The 23,246-nt window shown below is 37.3% G+C and overlaps 1 protein-coding gene across 5 annotated transcripts in view; it reads left to right on the top strand.

Annotated features, from left to right (window-relative positions):
• Nucleotides 1–23,246, top strand: part of GRID1 (glutamate ionotropic receptor delta type subunit 1) — a 531,300-nt gene that overhangs the window by 495,347 nt on the left and 12,707 nt on the right. For all 5 annotated transcript variants that reach the window (XM_084525443.1, XM_084525445.1, XM_084525447.1 and 2 more), the window contains 3 exons: nucleotides 7,634–7,829; nucleotides 16,207–16,373; nucleotides 17,708–17,948. In XM_084525443.1, coding sequence (XP_084381569.1) covers nucleotides 7,634–7,829; nucleotides 16,207–16,373; nucleotides 17,708–17,948 — 604 coding nt within the window. The remainder of the gene's footprint in view (nucleotides 1–7,633; nucleotides 7,830–16,206; nucleotides 16,374–17,707; nucleotides 17,949–23,246) is intronic.

Genomic DNA, 23,246 nt, shown 5'->3' on the forward strand with positions numbered 1-23,246 from the left:
ACTGAATATTATGCTTTGCTTTTGGTTGTGTCTAGTACAGGGCAGTGAGTCCCAGTCCAGACAGGGGCTCATGGATGCCACCACATTGGCTGCCATGACCATTATCATCATGAAAACAGCTGCTGTAATAAGCAGCTGCTGCATTGCCATTACCTGCTGAGGGGTTCAATCACTATTTGTTTTCACTGTAGTAAAAGTATGTGGTTGACATGGCAACGTGGTTTGTGACACATGCCAATTGATTGGTTGTTCCACAGGAGGAAAGTCCCTGCGTCTTTGAAATCTTATGTAGCAGCTGTTCTGCTCCACTGATGATTACAAGCACATATATAGCCATAAATGCCTGCATTGTTTGTCTCCTTTAGTGATCAGGAAATGTTTAGCCCTGGTGTGAAGGGCTGCAACTCCATTGATTCAGTGTAGTTTAATCTACCAGTGCTTATGGCTTCCCTCGCAGAAACTCCCACGAGGCTTTTTCTGCTAAAGCTTCTGTTGTTTAAAATAAAGTGGATGGTATTTTTCATGGACAGCTGATGAAATGAGCTTTATGTGAAATCTAGAGTGATATATTTGCTGGTGAAGGACTTGATCCTGCAAAGGGTCTATTAAGCATGCAAGTACTACTGCTGATTTCTACTGGACTGCCTCTCACACTGAAGTTAAGATTTTGTTTAGTGCATATTCTGAAGAAAGCCATTGCTTTGCACATCGCCACGCTGAGGCAGAATTAAGGGTGGTTGAAGTGACTTGCTTGGCAGTGAAATGGAACAATGCAGAATTTGGTCACGTCACTGTAGGGAAGTTGGCAATTCAGTGGTTGATTTAAGAGCTCAGTTTGATTTTTCATAATTTTGAAGAAAGTCAACGAGATGCACAAATTATAACCATGCACCAAATTCTTCTGAAGTCTGAATATATTAGACGTGGAACTAAACCTGCTTTCCTTTAAATATTCTCTTTCCTGAGGCTACTGCCATTCCAGCAGTACTTTGAACAGTCTTATTGGCCTCACTCCTAGAGGTAATCTTTAAAGTGGCCTGTATTTTAATTTATGTATTTTACATCCAGTTTAAGAGATGCTAGTAACATTCCTATATGTACTGGCAACAAATGCTTGAAATTCACAGAAATGTTACTGAAGGCTTACTGATTATTGGCTGCACTGGTGGTTAGGAGGATTACCTGCTTTTTTATTAGCTTTAAGTGGGCTTGTGCTTTTATAACTTGGATTTAGTAAGACAACAAAACTTTTCACGCAAGCCTCTGATTAATATCATCAACTAGTGGCAAATTCTATCTGTAACAGATTTTTATTTATTTATTTATTTATTTATTTATTTATTTATTTATTTATTTATTTATTTTGTCTTCAGCCAGCTAAACTTCAGCTTGGGTAGACCAGTTCTAGAGAATGTTTTTACATGGAAGTTTGAACTCAGGTTCAGATGTCTTAAGACATTTTCATTCCACCCATAAATCTTCCTTAAAACTAGAGATCCAAAGACCAAAGTTTGGTTATCTGTGCATACTGGACTAGGGCCCAATTTCTTTTCCTTGGTGCTCCATAAATGGATATTAAAAGTAAAGAGGACTCAGGTTGTGAACTGAGGGATCTTCCGTTCATATGTGTTTAAAACCATAAATTAGCCATGCCAGAGCACTGCAGCCCACAACCTTGATTGAGCTTCACTTCCAAAGATTTTCCAGTTTTGCAGATTGCTCTTGCTTGCCTTAAATGCCAGCTGTTTTCTCACTAGAGACATGTACAAAGAAGCAGCTGATACTGCAAAGCTTGCCAGGCTTCAAAGTCTGTCTCCTGGTGGTTAGGTTGTGTGGTCATCAGCAACAAACGCCATTTTCTCGTTTGTTCTTACTGTCTTGGCAAACAAACCCATGGATGGTCTAGTGCTGAGCAATTCTGTATCTCAAAATGTGAACACTTCTGCAGTTTACAGAGCATTCTCTTTCAAGCCCTTGCTTTCCACTATTGATAATTTATCAAATAAATCTATTTTCAGATAGGAATTTATTTGCTAGATTTCAGCTCATAGGTAGTTCTTGGGTTTACACTGTCAGTATAAGGTGGTCAAATCAATTCAGCTACTGTCATTTATACTTAGAAGTGTAGTGGATTTACTTTTTTCCCCAATGTGTAAAACACAAATTTCCCTCCAATACATGCTGTTGACAAAACTTATAGTTAGGAACTGCAGGAGTATTTAATTCTGTAGATGTCATCAATTCCCAAGTTTTGAAAAAAAAAGTTTGAAAAAAAAAAAAAAAGTAATTTCAAGGTATTTAAAAAGCAGAAATTTAGGACTTGTGGTGTACATTTTTTGTATCTATTTCTAAGGCTTCATTTACGTAAAGCAGCTTAAAACTCATCTTCTCCAGGTTGCTTTATCTTAATGGCAGCCGTCACCTAAAATATTATGCTATATTGAGCAATAATCTTAGAGTAGTGGCTTCCCTAGGTAAAATAAGAACATAGCTTCCCCTGCCAAATATGGCAAAGCACTGTTTTTTTTTTAACATTTCTGTATGATTTAGGCATTAATATTGATGAAGAAAATCAATTAGTTTAGTGGAGAGGAATTATTTACATTGCATTGTTTTCAAAATGTATGTAGTGATATGAAGGGAGAGGTTATTCTAAAGTCTTCTCACGACCTGGAAAAGCAAGGGCAGAGTACTGATTACTACTTTTATGTCTAACCTCAAGCTATATTATTTCTACTGGTCTATGTGTAGATGAACAAACAGAGGCTAAGCATGAAAAATATTGCATCATTTTAAAATAATACTGTGGATTCAGAAACTGCTGAAATACTAACTTTCCTTAAGTAATAGCAGACTGGAAAAATCCCTGGTTTTACAGTGTCAGAACATTGGTGGTGGTGAATGCTAATGAGAAACTACCTCAGAATCAAGGAGCTGCCACTATGCCCGTTATGCTTTCTTTAAGGCTGAAGTCAAGATAAAATGTTACATTTATTACTGTAGTATAGAAGAGGATTAAATCATGACATAACTCTGCCAGGTAATTAACTTGTTTAAAGTAATGGACTTTACACATAGGGTTACAGATGTGCAACATTCTCCAAACTTTTTTTTTAAAGAAGAAAATTTATTTTTTAAATAAATAAAAATAGTCTTTACCATGAATATATATATATTTTAAATATTTAAAATAAAAAAGGTTTTGAAATGAAAGGCACCTGTTCGGTTGTCTTTCTGTGTTGTTTTGTTGTTCTTCTTCGTTGTGGTTTTGTTCTGTTTCTTTGCTGTTTTGTTTGTTTGTATTTTTATTTTTTTATACCTTGATCATATCTGATGATTCTGAGTAACAGTTTTGGGTGAAAAAGCCCTGCAGCCTTACGACTGAGGTTGCAGTTTTATAAATTGAGTTAATTGATCAGCAGTTACTTAAAGGCACCCGGTGACAGGTTTAGTCTGTCACTTAGACAGGATTTGTTCATACTGTTCATCCAGAAATTATTTTATTTATAGCAGTTCTAGAGTAATATAAAGCTATACTGGCAAAACCTTTTTAGGCTATGCATCTACAGCTGCACAACTCTTTTAATAGTAAGAAAGCATCTCCAAAAAGTGTAACTTAGCCAGTATTTTTATTGTGGCAATTATTTCAAGTGGTCTAATTATAAATGTTAGTACAACTATAGCCTGAATGTTTGTTCCACAGCATATGGTTTATGTCAATATGTTTCTAAAAAATAAAACAAGTGGTTTTCAGTTGACTCTACGTGAAGCAATTTCAACTCCACTGGAAATTATTTATCTATTGTAGCATTTATCTTGCAGGCATTATTGCACTGGTTAAATATTTCAGCTGGTAATACAGTTCTGAAGGACAACATTTTTGTTTAGATAGACCACAGGTACATTTACTTAAATCAATTGGTTTACATGTACTTGCCAATTATAGTAATCGCACAGTGGATGTATTTATCTACAAATTGAAGGTCAGCTCCTATAACTGTAAGTGAGGTACATTGGCTTTTTCTGCTTTACTAGTTTTATCTTTAATCACACTTACAGAGAGTCCTTAATGGGTTCTGAGATCCAATAATTGAGGTGGTAAGGTTAATGGGGCATCTTGTTATGCTACACATTTTTGTTGCAAATAATTTTATATATTAAATACGTGAAATCTTTGCCACAGGAAAGTGAGCCAAGAATTTGAGTTGCTAACAAAGGTGGTTTCAGCTGATGGCTGGTCACAAAAATGAAAGAAGTCAAAGAACAAAGAAAGCAGCTGTCTTTAGAGAATGATGCGATGCTAAGATATAACCACTCTCTGAAAGCTGACAGTGAATGATCTTGTCTAGTGATGGAAGATCTGAGGAAGTTAAAATAACAATGTTTAGAACCTGCACTTGTGATTATCTTAATTAATCCTGTAAAAGACAGGAGATAGTAATATCCTTTCCATGTCTTTTATGTATGTGACCTTACCCACCATACACAGGTCTTTTGATCACTTCTCCAGCTTTGGAGATGCTGAGAATTGTTTCCACTTCAGTGCAGAAATAAAATTTACATAGAAACAAAGAAATCATTTATGCAGAGTAAGATCCATTGTCTAGAGCATTCCCTGTCAGGATAATTTCTGAGATAATTTCGGCTAAGTGGTCCATTTGGTAAAGATAAAGGTTATTTTCTCACTCAGTCACTCTCCTTCTGAATTTATGCTACAGGAACAACTCGCAAACTTGGTTACCTGCTGCAACCCTAGCCGTGTCCTTTAGTGATCTTGTGTCTCTCAGAAGACGTTTCCAATGTTGGTCATAGTACAGAGAATTTCCTCTGTCAGGAGCTGTTCTTATAATACATCAAATGGGGCACTGCAAGGAAGATGCATGCAATCCTTAAGACATGCAGCATTCCAAATTATCTTTTCTAGGAAAACTCTACCAGGGATGGTAGTTGTCTTCTCCACAGCACCCAAGCAAAGTCTGTGCTTCCCTCCCTGCCACCTGTGCTGATTACCTGCTTGCTGGGCCAGCAAAGCACTTGATCTACACTCAGAATTTGCTCACTGTGCACTGCAATGTTTAGAGAATTGAAGAAAATGTGCTGTTCAAAAAGCAAGATGTACTGTGCTTTTGTACAGCACTGATTGTCAATAAAATGTAATTTAGCTAAAACAGAAGTAGTGATTGTCAATAAAGTATAATTTAGCTAAAACAAAAGGCACATTTCTGTCAAAAAGCTTCCACTGTAATAGAGGCAATAGAAGTGGTCTAGATATTCACATTATGAAACATTATGAAAACTAGTTGTTTTTTTAACGTTCAAACTCTCATCTGCAAATTTTCAAACAGAATGGCAGCATGAATAGTAGACATTTGTAAAGTTGTTAGCAGCTGAAAGTTGTGTTAAAGAACATTAATTAAAAATGCTTCTGCTAGTATGCTTCTGTATATGTGCTTCTACAGGTACTGAAATCTGTGCATCAAACTCTGAAAAGGGTTGCCACAGAAACCCGCCTGTGTGTATCGAGTACCTTTCTTAGTCATTTGTACATAAAATAGACAGAAATGTGTCTTTTAACAGTCAGATCATCCATTCCCAGGACATAAGCAATTCCCTGTGATATGATGAAATTTATTTTAAAAAATAAAAAGGAACTAAATGTAGCATGTCATCATTTAGATCAAGACTGCAGGAAAAATGGTCCTGTTCAGTGAAATGTACTGGAAACGTTTAGGAGATCAGAATATGTTTCAGTACTGTTAAACAGAGAGAGAAAGGATCGGCATGAATTCTCTCATTTTCTTTAGAATTTTTAATATCCAGCAACTTCCAGGACTTTCATTTGTATTTTCCCAAAGGGGTATATACAGAGTGAAAGAAATAACAGGTCTGGGTTTTGATGCAACTCCCAGAGTTAGCCCAAATCTGCAAGTATGTCGCATATAGAGAGAAGACCTGCTCACAGTCTTACTTAAAGCTGCTTAACAGCTTAAAATGATAAAAAGTCCTTAACACAATTTAAGAATTTAAACCACTTAAAATGTTAGAAACAGCTTGTGAGTTGGAAGGGTTTTTCTTTGGCGACGGAGCTGGCAGACTGTCACAGTGCCTGCAGGTGAAGGGGCCCTTTGGGACCAAACCTGGGAGGTCTGGAGGTGACATGATGGGGAAGATGGAAGAGTTCTCTAGATATTTGTATGTGGGTTTTATGTGGGTTTCTGTCTATGTGCCTAGATTGCTGTGCTTTCAACAGTGTCGTGTGGAACGTTGCAGTGGTGTAAGGTGTAACTAGTGGGATGGCCCCAGTGAACAAGGGAAGAGGGTGGCAGAAAATATTGTCTGTGGCAAGTCTTCAGCTGTGGAAAACAGCTTCAGATCATGGGCCAAAGGAAGACTGCCTGGGAGCATTTTGAAGAGATCTTCTGCAGGAGCTGCCAGACAAAATGCTTTGCTTTTACAGTTCCAAGAATTGGCATTGGGTGGGAGGTGGCAGGAGCGGGTCTTTCAGATGTTTTGAAGAGGATTTCTTTTCTTTAATGAAAGGTTGTTTTGGGAAAAACGAATTGGGTGAGAGAGGCAAGAGGGGGTTACTTTAGTTTAGTCTCGCCCAGACTTAGTTGTTAGCTCATACGAGAAGCATCAGAAGTATTCATTATTAGGTGGTTATATTTCTAAAACAAATTATTATTTATGAGATTTAGCTTACTCCCTGCTGCCTCATGCGATGGTCAGTGTCTGAATGTGTGTTTGTGTGTGTATGCACAGATGGAAAATACTGTACCACTGCAGAAAGTGAGACTTGGGGACAAAGGAAGGGGGCACACGAGTGGAAATCAGTGGCTCGTGGAAAACTGATCGGATGCTTCTTTTGATGGCAGTGATGCCCCTTTAAATGTTTTGAAACTTGGCTTGGTTTTCGGTGACAGAGGCAGTGATTTACACCTTTCTGTGCAGAAAAGGCTGTAAAACAGGAGTGAATTACATTCTGTACAATTTGAAAATAAATGATGCATTCACAGTCACTCAGGTTGAGGCCCATTTACACTTCCAGAGTGGTATGATGATGAGTAAATGAAAGCTAGGCCTGTGTGTGAATGAAAAATGTCTGTTTTACCAGAGGCTGTGAAAAGAGAGAGAAAGAGATGGTGACTGATACTTACTGGAAATTAGAACCAAGACTTTTATTTGTTTGTTTAAAACAGTGGTATTGGTTTGGAGTCAGATGGAGTTTTGGTTGTACTACAAACCAATCCCACTGAGTTCTGTGACATATTGCTAGTGATGCTAGGTGTTTATATTTGCATTCTTAGTTTTATCCTATGCTTGAGGAGGTCTGTATTACACTCCCTTCTTGTGCAAACTTGGCACAATAATGTTTAATGTGGATATTATCTAACCAAAAATAAATAAATAAATCTTTACTGAGGTAAAAAAGAGGTCAGGTATGATTAATGTCATATGATCTCATTTCAATTAAATTACTCTTTGGTTTTCCTTTATGATGAAGGCAAGAGATATGCAAATTCTACTTGGTATGGTTCGTTTTGACTAAAGACAGACATATAAACCATTTAATGAATTAAATTTCAGTCACGTGTTATGTAACACTAATATCTCAATATTGCTTGAATTTCAGAACATTTCAGGATCTGTCCAAACAAATGGATATATCTTATGGTACAGTCAGGGATTCAGCAGTGTATGAATACTTTAAAGCAAAAGGGACAAACCCTCTGGAGCAGGATAACACATTTGCTGAACTGTGGAGGACAATCAGTAAGAATAATGGAGCAGATAATTGTGTATCGAACCCTTCCGAAGGCATCAGAAAGGTAAGACTGGATCACAGGGTTCTTTATTTAATTTTTGTGCTGCATCAATGCTGTTTGCATGAAGTTAATAATGTTAAGTCCCATTAATGCAATTACACTGTAACTTCAAATAAAAATATCCTTATCTAAAGTTTCTTTTAGTAACTCAATGGCAAATAAGAAGCATATTCTGGAGTCATGGATTTGAATTTAAGTACTTTAGCTCTGCCTAAATTTCCATTATTAAGGTCCTTCTTTGGCTCTGGCCATAAGGTTTCTAGCTTTCTTGGCTCTCTGGAAATACTCCTCTTCAATATCATGCTTTGTATTATCCAGGTGCTGACACTTGTCCTTTGCTCGTTTATGTGTGTGTTTGTTCATTTTGTTTTGTTTTTACCTGAGGATTAAACTAGGTATTAGAAACACGAGCAGAAATTAAGAGATTCACTGGAAATGTACTAGTTTTTCTTAGAACAGCAATTTCATGCAAAATGTTGTTTATTCCAGGCTTAAATATATGCATATACTCTTTTACTTGACAGCATGCTTTCACCTAGCTTTAATTTCTCACATATATGACTGTGCAATTTTTTTTGGTGAAACTGAGCATTGATGTTGGAATCAAGATCTGATATATATATAATAGCTTGGGATTCTATATGCTTGTGCTTAGTCCTGTGATGAACAGCCCCAGGTGAGATTAGGAAAACACAAGTGTCCACACTTTTTCTGGCACCCTTAGTTTGCCACTCGTCCGTTCTGCTTTCCATCTTGTAGCTCAGCAAATACAGGTAATAACTAACATCAAACCACATGTGTCTGGGAGTGCTTTATGGCAGAAGGTACACAGAAGTAGTCAGTGAAAGTTTAACGTGCTTCTCCTTTAGAGAAAAGTGTCTCCTTTATTTGTCAATTGATTTTTTTTCATGAAACAAGAAAACAGTTGTTATTAAAGTCTTGATTATTTGATCAGATTTACTCTGTTGTCAATGAAACACTGATTTGGAAAAAATGTATTATTAGTTCCTCATACTTTTGTAAGTGAGAAATAAGAATGTTTTGGGGCTTCGGTTCTTTTATTCTTTAGAATTTTTTCTCAACAGTCATAGGGAAAGCATCCACAATTTACTGGGTTTTACAATGTCATTACAGGGCTGAACACAGTGACCTAGGCCATTCCATTTCCAAATCAAAGTCCTTTAACATAAAATTTCCAATTGTTTGTGTGGTTTCTGGATAAAATCCTTATTTTATGGGAGAAAGACTTCTGCCTCTCCCAGTAAAGGAATATTTAGTCAACAGTTTTGGTTCACCCTCCTTGCCTCCCTCTTCTTCCACCTCCTAGCTGAGCTTCCTAAAGCTCTATGCACTTGGCTTAAATACCCTTTCTTTCTCTGCACAAGGCAGAAACCTGGCTATAGCCAACTCTGTGTTTTGTTTTGTTTTGTTTTGTTTTGTTTTTAATCTGCTCATCATTTTGTGAAAATGAAGCGTCTATTTCAAGACTTTCTAAACATTTAAAAGAAAGTAGAAACAGTGCAAATAGTGCTATTAAGTACTTATCTAGTTAACATGGCATTAAAAACAATAATAAAACAAATTCCCTCAGGAAAAGGCACATTATTTTACTTCTTTTTATGTTTTATTTTATTTTATTTTATTTTGTTACCGTTCTTATGTCAGCGGACAGTCTCTACCAGTGAGACGATAAATACTCTTATTCTGTAAGCCAGTTGTATGCTGCCATTTATTACAGCTAGATTTGGCTAAGCCTTAAATGGGGCTGTAGACTGGCAAGCTGTTTAGACTACCAACTGCATTGTCTTTAGGGAGCTGACTTCTTTGTCTCATGTAAGTGATAATAACTATTTATATTAAGTTTGATTTTAATGTTGTAGAGTGATTTTTATATAGCTTGATCAGCTCATTCAATTAATGTCAACGACAACCAAATTTAGTTCAGTCCCCAAAGCTGACCAAAGCTGCTATTTGATTAGACACATAAATTGGGCTTAATATTTAATAATTTTGTCAGCTGAACACTCATGTTTATAGTTTAAATGTCACTCCTGCTAACTCATTGAGCTTTTTGAGTAAAGAGACAAGTTATCCGTATCAAATATTATGGTTAGAAATTCTGTCTTTCTAAAGAAGAAATGATGTCAGCAAGGGAAATTGGACTTTCCATCCGTAAACACATACTGCTGCATGAAAGGGATGTAAATGTACCTTAAAAAATGTATTGTATTGGAAAAGGAAAGTCTAAATCCCTCTAGCATATAAAGATACCTTAGTCATTTCTCTGAATGAGGACTTGCCTGACACAATGAAAGAAAAAACACGTCCATATTACTCTTTCTCCTCTCCTCCCCCTTTCAATTTTCTTCATACAGCAGCACAGTGCACCTGCAGTTACAAAAAGAATGCTGCTTTGATGCAAAATAGGAGAGTATTGCTTATTTATGGTACAGGCAGGTATTTCAGTTGTTTGTCTCAGTTTGATTTACTTCTCTTCATTTCCCAGAGATGTTCCTGCTCCCCTTGACTGTCTAAAAACAAAAGAACAATAGTGGAAGAAAGTCCTGAAAGCTTTTGTGGCATTTGGTTGCCATGGAAGAGGTTGCTTTTTCAGACGTAGCATAGTCCCTGTAGCCACAGTGGCCATCTCCTATTGTCAAGACACAGCTTTTTCAACACAAATACAGCCACGGAGAGGGCATTAATGTGCTGCAAAGTCATGTAAGCAACAGAAATACATTTCAGAGCTGAGGGCACAAGTTGCTTTTGTTGTACTCCCAAGGCAATTGAAAGTGGTCATTGTAGATGTAAAATGTCCTCCTTTTCATAAATGTCTCTGCATAGAGTAAGAGGTGGTTGCCAGACAAATTGCAAGTCCACACAAAATGCTATTTTGCCACTTGAGCTTTCTGGTACTACAGAAGGAGATTGACTACTGCTGTTGCATGGAAAATTTCTTTCTGGGTCAAGCTATAGCCAGGATCCCCCAGATGTGTGCTGTGGGTAGCTCCCACAGCCTTATCAATGTTGGTTTGGGAGCAGCATACGTTCCTAATCCAATTGCAAATCTGAATAATGTGTTTGCAAAATACGCCATGGCAGTCGGTTCTTTAGGATAATTATTTGCTATCATGACTTTCCAAATAACTTGTAGCTTTTTTCATTGTGAGCTGCCATTTTTGCTTTGAAAGAATGAAGTGATATGGTCCCTATATACTCCCACATACATCTTTATATATATATATACATGAGAGAATTAAATTGTTATTGTTGTGTTTTTCAAAAGCTTTCCTTTGATGGAGACAGTTTGTTCCCCTGTCCAATCAATTTGGTGCCAAAATTGCTCTGAATCCGTTCTTTTCCTCCTGTGTATTGCTTTTGATGAAGTGATCAAAACCAAGTACAGTACAAAATGTGAATGTATCATTAGTTTATGCAACAACACAGTAAGAGTTTATTCCTTCCCTTTTTGCTTCCTTCAAAAAGTTCCTCTTCTTTAATGAACAATAAACATTAAGTGAGATCTTTTCTTGTTGAACAAGCACCTCTCCATTTTTATTTTGAGCATACAAGTAATTTAAAAATTCAATGAATAGGATTTTCTGAAATCTTTTTTCCAACATTGTCCACGCTGAATTTTGCGTTGTGAATTGTTGTGGCTCATCAGTGTGTTTTCATGGGTCCTCATAAATTTCTTCATTTCTTGACCCACCAGCTTTTGGAGTAAAAGCAAATGCCCAAATATGTTACATCTTAAAGCCCAACTATATTACATCCTGTCGTGGCTCCTAATTACATTAATTTTAAAAGAATTTCAACAAGATTAAATGACATGTTCTCTCTTTAGTAAAACTCTGTTGCTTCTCATATCATTTTTAAACAGAAAATAAATGTTATCTGAGCCTGTTTTTGAACCGTTCCTCTAGTAACAATGTAAAGGTCACTTTCTGATATTTCTGTGCCACATAATGGGATCAGCTATCATGACACTTCATTTTTGGCTGTAGATTAATGATGGATGTAGCGTTATTCCACTTTTTTCTTCAGTGTGGTAGCTTCCTGCAAAGTTTCAGATGAATCACAGACATATCAGTGATGAACTTGAAGTTCATCTTGTTTCAAGTTTTATTATTTCTTACCAAGTTTTCTTGAAAAAAACATAATTTTACAGTCAGTAAACCAGGGTCCTTGGAAAAATACTCTTCCATCTCCCACCATGTTGAAGAATAACATTATGAGATTGGCTACTGCTTTTCAGAAGTATTACTATTCTCCTTCTGGTCCTTCTGTCTAGGAGGCAATCTTTCTTGGCCTTTTAATTTTTCATGATTGTGAAGAAAAAATTTTAATGCAAGTTTCTTTTTCTCTGAAATCTGTTTTCTTAAACCTCTTGAATCAAAGATAAATCTGGTGTCTTTGGTGTTAACCACTACAGTAGTTCCAACTGGGTGGAAGAAACGAGTGCTTCTTTGGCTGAATTTCTGTTAAAGATGTTTTTGAAAGTTTAACTCTGAGTTATTTCTGTTTTGTTCTGCAATATGTCTGCATGCTGAGAGTCACAAAAAGGCCATAGAAAAGGAGGAGAATATCAAATCCAATTTGAAGTCTAAAGTATAAATTGTATCTTATTATTCTGTTTCATTTCAGTCATTCTTTATTCAAGTTATCTTACCAATTCTCAGCTGGTATTTGCCACATTCCCTTTTACCCTCTCTTTCTCTATATTTTCTTTGCAGTGATGTCTGATCACTAGAACATTTTGATTCTATTTTGGGCCCTAAAACATATAATTCAGGCTTTAGATGGCTAAGCTGCGAATGCAAGAGCACAAGGATATGGAGCTTTGCTGCACTGTGGTCATAATGAGTTCCATGGATAGGTATACCTCAGTACAGTGTCATATGAAAACAGCATAGCTATGTTTCCTGTCCACACAGCCAGGTCAGCACCTGGTATGGCCTATAATTCTTAGTCCATCTACCTCCTCCTCGCTGTTTCAACAGCTGTTAGGGGAATGGGAAGCATGCTGAATTTAGATGGCAACTAAATGTTTGGTCATAAGGAAGCTTTCTATGCAACGAGCACTCAATAGTATGAGATCTCTATTCTACAGATTAAAAAATGCCACAAGTGGAAGAAGTTTTGGAAGGGAAAAATCTTCCCTGAGGGAAGAGGAATCTTTGAAGAGTCATTTTTTGATAATCAGAGAGGGGAAGCAGGCTTCCGTTCAGTATTGCTGCAAGTTAAGAAGTATACCAAATTAAGAGTTTAAAGCTCAGATTCCTATTTATTTTAAAATGGTCAAGATGTCAGAGAAATAGTGCTCTACAGTTGTGACGACACTGTGTAGTATTATTTGTCATAAAAATATAAAATTGATACAAGATAGATCTGGTAGACTGTTTATTGCTGCTTACATTCGTAGGGCATAGGATAGCAATATTGCAAATGCAAGAGAAGTAGACCTTGTTAAAAGATCTGTCTAACCTTGAAAGTCAGTGTACGAAGCACTTCTACATAAAATAAAGTGCAGAAAACTAGGGGCTTGAATGGTAGAATCAATAATGTGATTTTTCTCTAGACATTGCCTTATAATTGAAATCGAATATTTGAGGAAGACTGTGTTCCTCAAGTATTAGTAAGAAAAAGATGATGAATATAGGACATGTTGTCAATGTTCTTTTTTTGTAAACTGTTAATTTGAAAATATGATTTATGGAACAATTCTGAAACAACTAAAAGACACAGCTATTTTAAAAAAATCTAAACATTTTAGCACAGTGACTTAGACAAAATCTTTTTTTTTTTTTTCTCTCTCTTTCTGTACATTTATCAGGCAAGTTTTTGTTCTCTAGCAACACGGATTTTGAATAAATTCTGTGCAGAGTAACAAATGCTATTGTCTTTGTTCCCATGACTGTGTGCTTTTTAATGCAGCAGAGCTTGCACACTGTTTTGTATCATAGGTAATAAAAGCCTGTGTACTCTTTACCATAGAACACAACCTGAGATGTGCACAAACAGGGCTTGTGATGGTCCTTCCCTGCCAGGAACGCCTGTGGGATTAACGCCCATTCCTGACCAAGTAGGAGGCCTATCAGCACAATCACAGATGCGAAAGCATGAAATGAGAAATGTTAAAGCCCATCACAGGAAGAGCAGAGGGCAAGATGCAGAGGTTTGCTGATAACAACCCAGTTAGTTACGGGTACATGATCATTCAGAAAATACCTTTGAAAAACACATTTTAGGCTTTAGGTATACATTACCAGCTGAATATAGGCTAAATGCCTTGAGGAATCCCTCCCTCGCCATATTTATTTTTTAGGCATCCTTGTGTCGATAGGTCATGAAACCTTTTCAGGCTGTCACATGCAGTAAACAGAGATTTATTTGTTCTTTCCTCAGTTCCACCACCATTATTAGTTCATGTAGACAGCCAGGGATATTATTGCAGGTGTGGAAGTCTTGCTCTGGTCTGGTTTCATACAGTACCATTTAAGTGAGAGAGATTTTTTTGAGCATGCTTGTTTAGCAAGTTGTGTCAGTTAAATAAATGTATGAATTTAACAGTAAGCTCCTGTAACTCTTTTTTTTTTTTTTTTTTTTTTTTTAATTCTGTAATCCCCATGCTGTGTTTTAGACTTCAATGTTGTTTTGAGGTAGTGTAGTAATTGTTGTCTCAAGCTACATACCTTAATTACTGTTACTCTGAACTGACCAGGTAGGTAGCAGAGGAGAAAGCAAACAACACTGGTGACATACACTTAAAAAAATTTATTTTCAAAGTGGTCAGTACAGGATCGTTTAAATCATACCAGAAAGGAAAACTATAACATATTTTTCCTCTGGCTTAACTCAGAACCAAAGAACTTGGAGATCTTTGAGTGCCTGGATGCAGACAGAATGTAATGGGGGAAAGGAGGTGGATTGTGGCAAGTAGCTTACAGAAAATCCAGGCAAAAACATAGTTTTCAGTTTTATTTCCCTGGATTCTGTCTATTAGAGGATAATTCACCCATCTGATTTATTGTCATGTTTAAACAACTGTCAAGGACTTCAGAAAGCTATGGTTTATATTAAAGGATGGTGAAATAAAATTAGCTTAATTGCTCAGCTGAGGAATTTGGCATAATAAAAGATCTAAGGGAGTCTTATAGGCTTACAGGTATGATTCAAAACTGAGCTTACACAAAATGGAAAATACATGGAAGAATGTCAGTACTGCAGCCATTGGCTAGGGAAGCTTGGTGATTCAGTTTCCATGAAGAAATATAGGAAGGTTTACACCTTCCCATCTTGCTTTGTTTTGACCTAAAGAAAGAAAAATCTGAAATTACTCAAAGGTGTTTTGCGTGTGTGTGTGTGTGTGTGCATGTGCGTGTTAGTGCATTTTTTAATGTCTTGGAAGTCTGCACTTGTGATTATTCATGTATTTGCATTAGACGCTCCAACCCATCTGTTCCATTGTGCTCTACAGATTCACTAGAGACTTAAAAACATACTAGTTAAATTTATTAGGAAACCAATGATTACTTTAACCAAACAAAATGATGATTTTTTTCTCTTACTGAATCCCTGTCTAGAGACTTTTCTTACATCTTATGTTAAGCAAGGTGATTTACATTCATTATATGCACTACATGCAGGCATTGGCGTGAATCCCAATTAAGGCTAACTTTAAGGACATCTGCATGGATGTGTGCTAAAATAGAACAAGATTTGTCCCAAAAGTGAGCTAATAGGAGATGCTGGTGATTCTTCTTGTGAAGAAAAGAGGAAACTTTATTTTTAAGCTCAGAGCATGCTTTTTTGGTACAGGACTGACATGGCTCTTGGAGGGCATTTCTTTTACTTACACGTTTACTTGAGAGAAGCTGTAAAATTCTTGTTTTGGTGACTGGGATGATTAGGAAACACGACTTCATGCTCATCCTGTACCTGTCTAGTTACATAAATGTATGGAACTGGTCCCACTCTTGCTAATCCATGTTTCCTACAACACATACATCAGATCTCATCAGCTGAAGCAATGGCTTTGATTTATAATTAATTATCTGTTATGTAAGCCTTTCCTAAACTTACAGTTGACTACGTCATCGCATGCGCTCTCTCTGTTAAAAATGGAAGACATATTAGGGAGTTTTGAAGCAGGGGAGGTACTGCTGGGAAAAGCATAGGTGAGGTAAGGCTGGGATGGAAGAGTGTTAGAAACATATTAAGATGTTGGAGGTCTACAGATAAACTGTGATCTTAATGAAATACTAGCACAGATTAATTACAAACTAAGGGTTTATGTATTTGCCTTTTTTTTTTTTTCTTCTCATACCTAGAAATGTAGTTTAGTTAATATCTTGTTGCGTTCATGATGTATTTACAGGCAAAGAAAGGAAACTATGCTTTCCTGTGGGATGTTACAGTAGTGGAATATGCTGCACTGACAGATGATGAATGCTCTGTGACAGTCATTGGAAACAGCATCAGCAGCAAAGGATACGGAATTGCACTCCAGCATGGAAGCCCCTACAGAGATCTTTTTTCCCAGAGGTAAACCAAAACAAAGCTTGTTTTATAGGACTCTTTTCTACTGCCAGCGTGGCAATCCCATTGGTGGTTCACTTCAATGTTGGCATTGACCACTTATTGAATAAACCTAATTCTCTTCCTTCTGTGACAGCAGAAAGGTTATTAATTCAGGCTTCAGTAAAGCTGCTACTTCTGCTCCATGTGCATCTGCTTAGAGAGGAAAGGACTGGAGATGGTGTGTGGCCTCACACCTCCAGGCAGCACTGGCCCTGGCAGAAAAAGGACCAATGTCCCCAGAGCTCTGTATGATCTAGGGGAAAGATAAAAGAGAGATTTTGGATTCCTACTATGTTTTCAGGCTATGAAGCAAAGTCTTTCATGCAGCAAGCAAGTAATAATATCTCAGTTTATCCTTCAGGGTGGCGAGACAGGTTGCAGCCTCACAATAGTACAGGAAAAGAAGAATTGTTGTGTATAGCATGGGACTGCCAGGACTTATGATACCTGTGGCATTTCAGTGATCGCTGAGCTATCAGTTGTGAGTGTCTTTTTCATGTCAGCATGTACACTGAAAGGAAGACATGCCATTGTGCAGTTGCATGTGGCCTTAGCAGAAGGTGAGCACTTCTCCAGGTGGGAAACTAGCACAAGATTTCCCCATCTTGCTCGTTCTTTAGAAGGAGGAGTACAGCTCCAGCTGTGTAACCGAAAAGAAAGCTGCCTCAAGAGAAATGGTTGTTAGTAAACAGTAAAAACAGTTATCAAACCAAATCCAAAATGAATCATTCATGGAGAGAAGGGACACTTCACAAGAGGCAAAACAATGATTAATTAGCAACTGTTAACACAGTAATTCAAGCATGAAGTAACAGCATTGGAGTAAAATCCTTTTGAATAAGCCACATTTGCTGAAGTAAATCAGTTGGTCGGTGCTTAAACAGATTTGTAATAAGTGGTGCACAAATAGTAGCATGTTTAGTCTCATATGATTTTGAAATTATTGTGGGAGAGCAGCAGTGGAGTGGGCTGTGTATTTCACTAGTGGGACCAGCTGTTGCAGCTGAATGTAGACAGATCAGCCATGACTAACTGGAATATGGTGATTTCCCTTGGGAATGCTTCTTGCACTGCAATGGAATTTCTGAAAATCCCTTTTCTAGTTACCTAGTAAAGTTTACCTGCTGTTGTGACTAGAAAGATAGCCTATATAGCAGAGTTTCAGATGAATCCTACATGGGGGTGGTGGATGGCAAGAAACTTTTGAACTGTGGGGTAGTACATGTAAGAGGAAAATAATGGAAAGATGTAGAAAAATTGTCATTGAATTTAATGCTTGTGTTTTCAAATTTCTGCAGGATCTTGGAGTTGCAAGAAAGCGGAGATTTGGATGTTCTTAAACAGAAATGGTGGCCACGTATGGGGCGTTGTGACCTGAATAGCCACACCAATGCACAGACAGATGGGAAGGCACTCAAGCTGCACAGCTTTGCAGGCGTTTTCTGCATTTTAGCAATAGGCCTTCTTCTTGCCTGCTTGGTGGCAGCATTGGAGTTGTGGTGGAACAGCAACCGTTGTCATCAAGAAACTCCGAAAGAGGTCCATAACTTTTATTCTTATCACAATTAAAAGTAGAAAACACAAAAGAGAGAGCAAGTGGAAGGCATGGGATTTTAGGTGCTCTCATACAATAAATTTGATTTATTTTGATTTGCCATACTAAGCTTTGCATATAACTTTTTGGGTGGTTGTTTCTAAACAAACAAGAAACCACAACATATCTTTTGTGCACATGGAAGGTGCCAAACTTACAGCCCTGGAGACTAAAGTCCTCTATTTATTTATAGAGCAGATACAGCATGGGCAGCAGCAGTGCAAACTTCCCCACATTGCCTCACCAATGTGCCTCAACCCTGACCTGGAGAGACCACCTTTAGGGGTAAGAGAGTAGTTCAGAAACATGCCCTCGGCCTCTCTGCTGTGAGTGACAGGGAGGCCAGTCATGGGCACCCAGTCATGCCAACTGTGGTGATGTTTTCTCTGATCTAAGACCCCATCCACTGGCTGTGAGAACTGTGTCCATCTTGCACAGGCTATACAGCTGCCAGCAGCTGGTATTCATTTTCCTTCATGGCTGACCTAGGCTAAGTTTGAAGAAGTGCATAAGCAATTAAAAATAAACCATCTAGTTATTACTGAATAAGCCATATTGCCATGACACAGTTTAAATGCTTCCTTTCTTTTGAAATCAATTTTATTTCTAAACCTAGGGGCCTCTGAGTAAACTGATTTTCATACGACATTTTATGTAGGAATATACATCTGAGAATTTCTTGTTTTTGACATGTTTTGCCATGGTAGCGAGTAATAGTTAGCAATGCTATGATAGAATAATCAGTCCATAGTCAGATCTGTTTTGCATGAAGCCTGTATTTGTTTACATAGATTAAATGTTTAACAAACTAACCTCTTGTAATTTCTGAAACAGAGGCATTTGTAGGTGCTTTCATCTTGGAACAGATGTTTGTTACAACTAAATAATAGCAGCGAGCTGCACTACAGCTGGAAAATAGTACATAGCCCATCAATTCCAATCTATGTTTCTCAGATTGCCAGGAGTATTACAATAATTGACGTACCTATCACCTGTAAGCAATTCTGCCAAATGGGATCTGAAGATATATGTTGCAGTCTGTAATGTTGTGAAATATTTATCAGTAAGATTCCATTCCTCCTAGTTCCTGCTTCTCCCATTTGAATTCATCCATCAAGTGTCAGTGATAAACATCTATATAGTGTTTGTGGGACAAAGCTGCAAAGTCACTCGCCTGTGGCTCTGCAGCATATAATAGCAAAAGAGAAATTTTGATTAAAAGGAAGCATGTCACCATGTTGCACAATGCAGCTCTCCAAAAGCAGCCACAGAGAGAGCACAAGTAGGCAGTCTTGCTTGTAAACAAGCTTTCAAATGAATGTAAGTGCACATTTAATTGTTCTTTGGTTAAATACTGTAGCATTTTGCCCTGCTGCTCTGTAGAATTCACTCCACATTAGCATTACTAAGGCCTAAACCTTAGCAGTAGACTATTTAGTTACCACTGTGAAAGCCCAGCGGGGAAAGGGGTAGGGACCTTGTCTAAAGTGTCCTAACGTTACATGTACACAAGCATTTGTCTTGCCACAGTCTGGAGTGCATTCTCCTTTCAGCACTCAGGGACTCACCTTTGCACATTTTGTGGAGTGAGATGAGGATATGCCCCAGAGGCAGGATTTCATACAGGTAGAGTGAAAAAACAAAACAAAACAAAACAAAACAGCCATTTTTATTGCAAGGAGTTTTAAATACTTAATTTCCATCTCTAAGGAAGGATCTGTCTTCCTGACTTTAAACATTTTCTTTATACCCATCTCCTTCATTTCTCTTTCTCTCTCTCTCTTTTTTTTTTTTTTTTTTTAATCTGTTACAGAAATTATTACAGATCCCTGTATGCCTTTCCCACCACTCTTATCACCTAAAATACTGTCTTTTCTCCCCTCCCCACTCCCCTCCACTTTCCCCTTCCCTCCAGTGTGCTGGAGGCTGCTCCTCACATCCTCTTTTGCAGTTTTCATGATGAACGGTAAATTTTCAGGTTTCCATCTTGTAAAGTGTACTAGTTACCCATATGGTAAAGCTGTACTCAGGAAGATCACATGTGAGTGGGAATGAGTCTGCCCATAGAGCACAGCTGGTCTGGGGTTAAGCAGGACAAGTTCAAGTCAGGCACAACACATGCGAACAGGCTCAGAAAAGCCTGGTCTTGTGGGTGCTGCTGAGAGAGAGGGAACAAAGTCGGTGGGATTCCTGGGACAAGTAGGTGTTAAAGCTGAAAGAGAAAGCGAGCGTTCCAGACAAAAGGGCACCAGGCACGAGGGTTCGCAAGTTCAAGCAGATGGAGGAGAAAGCATAAGGATGGCTTAAGGGGCAGACAGGGTTGTACATCATGAGTGGTCCTGAAAGAGGACAGGCTGGTGCAGAGAAATGCAGGAGGCTAAAAGCATCTCTGGAATAGGTCAGAGTAGCTGAAGAGAACAGTGAACATAAAATACACTTTAACAAATTAGTGAAAGGATGTAGCAAACATTTCTTCGTAGATTAGTGAGCAGAGATATTTAGGTACTGGTGAGGAGGGACTGAAGTGGGATTCCTGATAGCTACTGTAATCAAGATAGGAACCAAGTTTTAGAAGAGATGGTAATATGCAGGTTGGATGAAGATTTTCAATTTATTTAAGGGAACTAAGTTTCAAAACTTTGGAAAGGATGGGTCCAGGAACTCCTCTGCTCAAGCTACAAGTCAGGAACAGTAACAGCTGTGGGGACTAAAAGGAAAAACAGGATTTTATTTCAAGGAGTAATGTATTTAGGGATATCTCTTTTCTGTAACTACATATTATCCAACATTTCTACAGTGGTGGCCATAATATCAGAGCTACAACATGCATAGCACATACATATCATTGAAATCTGCCTCTTTGCAGCATCTGATACTCCATCCAAGTTGTTAGTTAAGTAACAGCTGCCAGCTTAAGCCATGCTGCTGACTTTATTTTTCTTCTGCTTCTTTTGGTAAGGCTGTGGGAAAAAAAAAAAAAAAAAAAAAAAAAAAAAAAAAAAAGAGTATTGTTATATCACCTAAAGACTGTGGAAATTAGAATTTCTCCTGACCATTTTCTTCTGTGAAGTGCAGACCCTCTGAAGGTCACAGAAGGGGCCAATACTTTTGCAGACCAAAATTGTACTTTGGCTTTGGTAGTCACCTCATGCAGAAAAAGAATAGCATTCTCTGCAACAGCCATCATAAAGAAAAGGAGGCAGTCAGAGACTACTGTGACCCTTATGCTGTTAGCAGCTTTGTAAATCAACTGTATAAAATTGGATTCGGGTTTGAATGAGGGGTCATCATAACTTGCAGAGCCATTTTATAAGTTCCTGCTTTTGGCTTGACCCACACGTTGGTTCTATCATGCCAGCTGGGGCCAATTCAAAAAAACAGAGATATTGGGAAGATGAATATTCAACCACTCCGACAGATTCATGGCAGGGTTGCGTGGCTATGCAGCTTGCTGGAGTGAAAGAGAGCATTTTAGAGACTATAATTTTGTCTGTTGAGGGTCAGCATGAAGCCTGTAGCCAAAAGAATGTGCAAAACTTTGGTTATCATGGAAGAAATGTTTTCAGCTGACATTAAGGTGATGATATTTGCCAGTTCCTAGGGTTTTCCTCTTCCTCTTTGTATTCCTATGGCCTTTGTAGAGATGATCCTGAGCCAATACACTGAGATGTTCAAGGACTCAGAGGTCTGTGTGGTATAAATCACAACTCTTAATTACAGTGAGTATAAAAATGCAGTGTAAGCTATGTAACTGGGGTATTTTTCTCTTGAATCCTAACAGCATATCTTGGACTTTACAAATATAGATTGTACTGGCGTTATCTCTTTTTTTTTTTTTTTTTTTTTTTAGCTCTTCTCAAAATGAAACAAGTTAAATATAAATAATTTCAGCCCATTAAGTTTGTTCATTAAGATGAACTTCTAGAAAAGATGGACTTTATTTTCCCAAAACACTCAATTGCCTTTGGTTCACAATTCTGTCATGCAATCAATAGTGAAATTTCTTGCTTCAAGAGTGAAGACTGGGTTGGTATTTTTGTTAGTTTGTTTTTGTTTTTCCTTTCAGGATGTAGATACAGGATATTTTGATTCTATTTGAAGGAGATTTGTAAAAACACTTCTAATGATTTCTTATGTGCAAATCATAATGTGATCCTTTCTAATGCTTCCTTATCAAATCAGATTAACAACAGAAAGATTAGTTCCAACAATATCAGGAAAATTGTATAGCTGCAAGACCATGCCAAGTTCATCTTTCAGGGTTCAGGTTTGTCATCTATTAAATTTGGAAAGATATTTGGTAGTGTTTAAGTGCCTTTATTACTTTCTAATTCAGGAACATTTACATTTGGTTATCTTTTTCAAATTAGATTTTATAGGAATTATTATCAACTTTTCATAATTACTGTTAATGCTCAGCCATCCTATACTCACTATGAAATTTAGTCAGCTCATATATTTATTGTTAAAATCTCAAGTTTTCGCAGTCTGCAATACCTAATCTTTAGACTCTGATAGACTTGAGAGATCTGGAGAATTGTAAAATGAAAATTGAAAATTAACATTGGAATATCTGTTCAGTCACTCTGCTCTATGCCCCTTCTGGATAGCTGAACAATCACACAGTATTGAAACCCAGTAGCATATAAATGTCAAGCTTTAATTATCTCTGTATTTCTATATCTTTTAGTCCCATGCATTTATTTCATGATCTCAGTAAATTCTGATGTAATTTGCATTATTTAACTGCCAAAACCTTCACCACACCATCACGTTGTTCCTATCTTTTATTTCATTTGACGGACGGTTTTCAAACATCCATTGTTGTTTTGATCCAGTATAGCTGCTTACTGCAACGGACTCAGCAGCATCCTTTGTGCTTTATCAGCTATGTCTTATTGCAATGTACAGTTCCCCTTGAAGTTTATTACCTCTGAGATCTCTTCAGAACTATTAAGAAATCACTCCTTGTTCATCCACATACTGTACTCCAAAACAATAAAGACTTAGAAGCAAAGATTATATATCATATTATTCATGGAAATAAAAGTTGAATTTTTCACTTTTCACAAGATGTATTCACTAAAACCAAATTAACAGACAACCTCATATCAAAAAAAAATTAGTCACTTTAGGATATTATACAAGATAATATCTTTGCTGGGAATTGATACTTGTTGCATCTTTCATAAAGGATGAGATTGATTTACATATTGTTAATACAGATCTTGAAAGATGATGTT

The sequence above is a fragment of the Aythya ferina genome (genome assembly GCF_964211825.1).
Source record: "Aythya ferina genome assembly, chromosome: 7".
In the NCBI taxonomy this organism is placed as follows: Eukaryota; Metazoa; Chordata; class Aves; order Anseriformes; family Anatidae; genus Aythya; species Aythya ferina.